This window comes from Anarrhichthys ocellatus, unplaced genomic scaffold (genome assembly GCF_004355925.1).
Source record: "Anarrhichthys ocellatus isolate YVR2014 unplaced genomic scaffold, GSC_Weel_1.0 scaffold5543, whole genome shotgun sequence".
NCBI classification, from domain to species: domain Eukaryota; kingdom Metazoa; phylum Chordata; class Actinopteri; order Perciformes; family Anarhichadidae; genus Anarrhichthys; species Anarrhichthys ocellatus.
In genome coordinates, this window is record NW_022285517.1 from 1 (window position 1) to 3,426 (window position 3,426).

Sequence of the window (3,426 nt, forward strand, 5' to 3'; positions counted from 1 at the left end):
TATTCATCTCATAACCTGCGTGATGACAGGAGGCTGCACTGGTTTAACTCAGTGATTCTGAGACACTGAATAAATATCTCCTCTTAACTTCTACAACTAAACTATCTGACGACCTCGCGTGAACACATCTTCACAGGATTTGCTTCTTGAAAACATTTAGAAACTTACTTTTTAACTTTGTATCTTTAAATTTGACGAATTAGAAAACTTAAACCAGCGTTGGTTAGAAACGTGTTAAAGCAATTATTGCTTTTGATAAATAATCTGACTGATGAACCTTCTGTAGCTCTTCACTAAGATAATTACTGGTGAGCTCACACGTTGAACCTCCTCACCCGGACGTCTACAGAACCTTTAATGTAGCAAACAGGAGTAGATTCATAACACTGACACATAATCGATACATCGGTGCTCATCTCAGGGAACGTCCGGAGTCTGTGTTTCCTCCGATGCTTCGCTCGAGTCCTGGTTCCGGTTCCGGTTGGTGGGCAGAGCCGAGGCCTGCTCCAGCAGCTGGACCAGGTAGCTGTCCTCGGCCCGCTCAGCTGCAGGCAGACTCTCGGACGGGCCCGAGACCGGCGAGGCCCGCTGGACTGCGTGAGCCGAAAGAGTCCGCGGGACCCTGCGGGAGGTTCGGTCGGTGTCGACGATGTCCGCTTCGCTCCCGGGGGGCTGGTAAGGCGGAGGCCCCGTCAGAGGGGAGCCGTCGGGGGTGAGCGGGGCCCGGCTGTGGATGATGATCGGGTCCGGGGAAGGCAGAGGGGCCTCCTCCTCCTCAGCGTCCAGGTCTCGGGGGTCCTTGGAGGGGCTCTGGTTTGGGGATATGGAGTCGGGCGTGTGGTAGATGATGTGGAGGCTCAGTCCGGCTCTGGCTGACGACTGCTTCCCTCTGGAGGACCGGACTGGACTCGACAGAACCGGCAGCTCCTGACCCAGAGGCTCACGAGGCAACTCATCAGGCTTCCCTGAGAACAAAACATCAAATGTTTTTTATTTTTCTTAAAATGAGGTGCACAAAGTTAAGCAACCATGACTGCTGTGTACCTGGAGGAGGAAGGTCCAGCTTCATCTTCCTCAGTTCAGTCATGGAGGCCTGAAGCTGCTCGACGATCACGTCGTCGCTGTAGAAGAAAGTCTGAGCGATCCGCTCCTGCAGGAACTCTCTGAGATCCTCCAGAGACATCTTCAGCAGACGCTCTACACACACACACACACACACACACACGTTCAACTCAAAGTCACACAAACAGTCTGCAGTGTGACTGATCAGGCTGAAGTCAAAGCTTCATGTGTTAAAGCTGCATTCTCTCTAGTGTCCACCAGGGGGCGACTCCTCTGGTTGTATAGAAGTCTATGAGAAAATGACTCTACTTCTCTCTTGATTTATTACCTCAGTAAACATTGTAAACATGAGTTTATGGTCTCAATCTCTAGTTTCAAGTCTTCTTCAATACAGCATGATGTTCATTTAGTACATTATGGTCCATTTAGAGTCACACAGACCATAAAGCAGGGGATGCTTTAGGGCGGGGCTACACGGTGATTGACAGGTCTCTACCAGAGACATATACGGTGTCTCTATGTCACTCCTCCTCAGTCCAGATATGGTCACTTCCTGTTCATTTTTGTAGTTTGTTAAACTTGGCTGTTCTTACTCTTGTGTATCTTCAGGATGTTGTAGGACATGGCGGTGAGGAACCTCTCCCCCTCCAGGATGAAGATGTCCCACAGGCGAAGGGTCAGCGTGAACGGCGTCTGCAGAAACACAACAGGTCGCCGTTAAATCGCCCGTGACTCTTCCAGAATGGGTTTCATGCGTTTCTAGCAGCTCTCCTCCTGGAAAGTCAGGAGGTTTTGCTTTTTTTTTTTGTTTCCTTCCCAAAACCCCAGAGGCCCTCTAAGGCCCCTCAGAGCTCATCCGGGACGGAGAAGTGCTGACAGCGGCCCGGTTCTGCCAGACCACCATCACCACAGGATTGTGGCCTTCATGGAGGAGACTAACAGCTCTTATAATGCTCATGTCCCAGAGCTCAGATATCACCAGCTTTTATGCTGAAATCATGTGAAATGATCCGTGAAAAGGCAATCTGGCACATTCCTTTTAGTCATTATTGGTAATGACTTCTTGTTGTGTTCTGAGGATCCAGAGATCACATGTCAATCAAAGATTCATCCGAAATACGGTGTTTAGAGAGTAGACACTACAGATGAACCATGAAACTGTATTGAAGTTTACATGCACAGTCGGGTTATGTGTATGCTAGCGATTAGCATCAGCGATTAAAGGATGATTGATAAAACAATATGTAGAATTCTAATCTTTTTGCACTAAAATGTCAATATGTTGAGCTGAATTCATTAAAACCACTACTAAACACACACACACATTGGTTATTTGGGGGTTTAGTGAGGCTGATCCTTCAGCACAGTTATCGTCACAGTGAATGAAGTGGACAGGCCTGACAAACTGCTCTCTGGGCTTTTAGTCCAGTTGTTACTTTAAATGTGACGTCATTGTGCTGCTAACTGGAGGTGACACACAGAGTGAGTGGATGAAGAGGGAAACGCACATCCATCAAGCTGGTTCCTCACCCTGTCAATGAAACACTGCAGGAACCATTTAGTGCAGTAAATCCCTGCCGACATCTGCTCTCTGTCCTGCAGAGAGAGAGAGAGAGAGAGAGAGAGAGAGAGAGAGAGAGAGAGAGAGTGTCAGCAAATGATCTGCAAGGCATCAAACTGAATCAGTGAGTCAGTGAATCACATTAAGAACGTCACCACAAATCTGAATTCTTGCAGCACTGTGGTTCCTTCACCCCCTCACGCTCTGTTTTATGAAACACTTCTCACCAGATGTTTCTTCAGTTTGGGGATGAGTTTGGAGATAATCTGATCGTGATGGAGCTGGAATCTCTGAAGTTTGGGGAACCCGGGAACAAAGAATCCTTCAGAATGAAAGAGAGCAGAGAGGCACTTCTTAATCCCACTTCATCTTAAAAAACATGCAGGAGGCAGATTTTATGTTCCTGTTGGCTGTGACGTCTCACCGTGCATGCCGTGTTTCTGATTGGTCAGCAGCTGTGACAGCGCCCAGAAGGCGTCTTCCTCGTTCATGTACATCAGCAGCAGGGCGGCAATCTGACTCATCCCCTGGCAGTAGCTCACCTCCTGCAAGCAGCGGAGGACAAAAACCAAACGACAATCGCATTTTCACTGCTGCCGTGCTTTTTTACTCCCGATTGAGCCGACGGCCAACATTTTCACAACAAAAGCTCTGTTTCTCCATCACCCATAAAAGAGGCACTGTTGTAATGAATTATCTCTGCATGCTGAGCAGATCCCTGAACCACCCAGACAGCAACCTCCGGTTCTGCCGTAGGAAGTCAAAGCTTCATGTGTTAAAGCTGCATTCTCTCTAGTGTCCAC

General features: G+C 48.3%; 1 protein-coding gene across 1 annotated transcript; it reads right to left on the reverse strand.

The window, feature by feature from the left end:
* Positions 1–6: 6 nt before the first annotated feature.
* On the reverse strand, positions 7–3,416 carry LOC116379924 (USP6 N-terminal-like protein). The gene is made up of 6 exons (XM_031841883.1): positions 3,048–3,416; positions 2,851–2,945; positions 2,593–2,658; positions 1,656–1,755; positions 1,045–1,197; positions 7–965 (listed from the first exon to the last, which is right to left on the reverse strand). The coding sequence occupies exons 1-6, from the start codon at positions 3,145–3,147 to the stop codon at positions 418–420; spliced, it is 1,062 nt and encodes a 353-aa protein (XP_031697743.1). The 5' UTR covers positions 3,148–3,416; the 3' UTR covers positions 7–417.
* Positions 3,417–3,426: the final 10 nt, after the last annotated feature.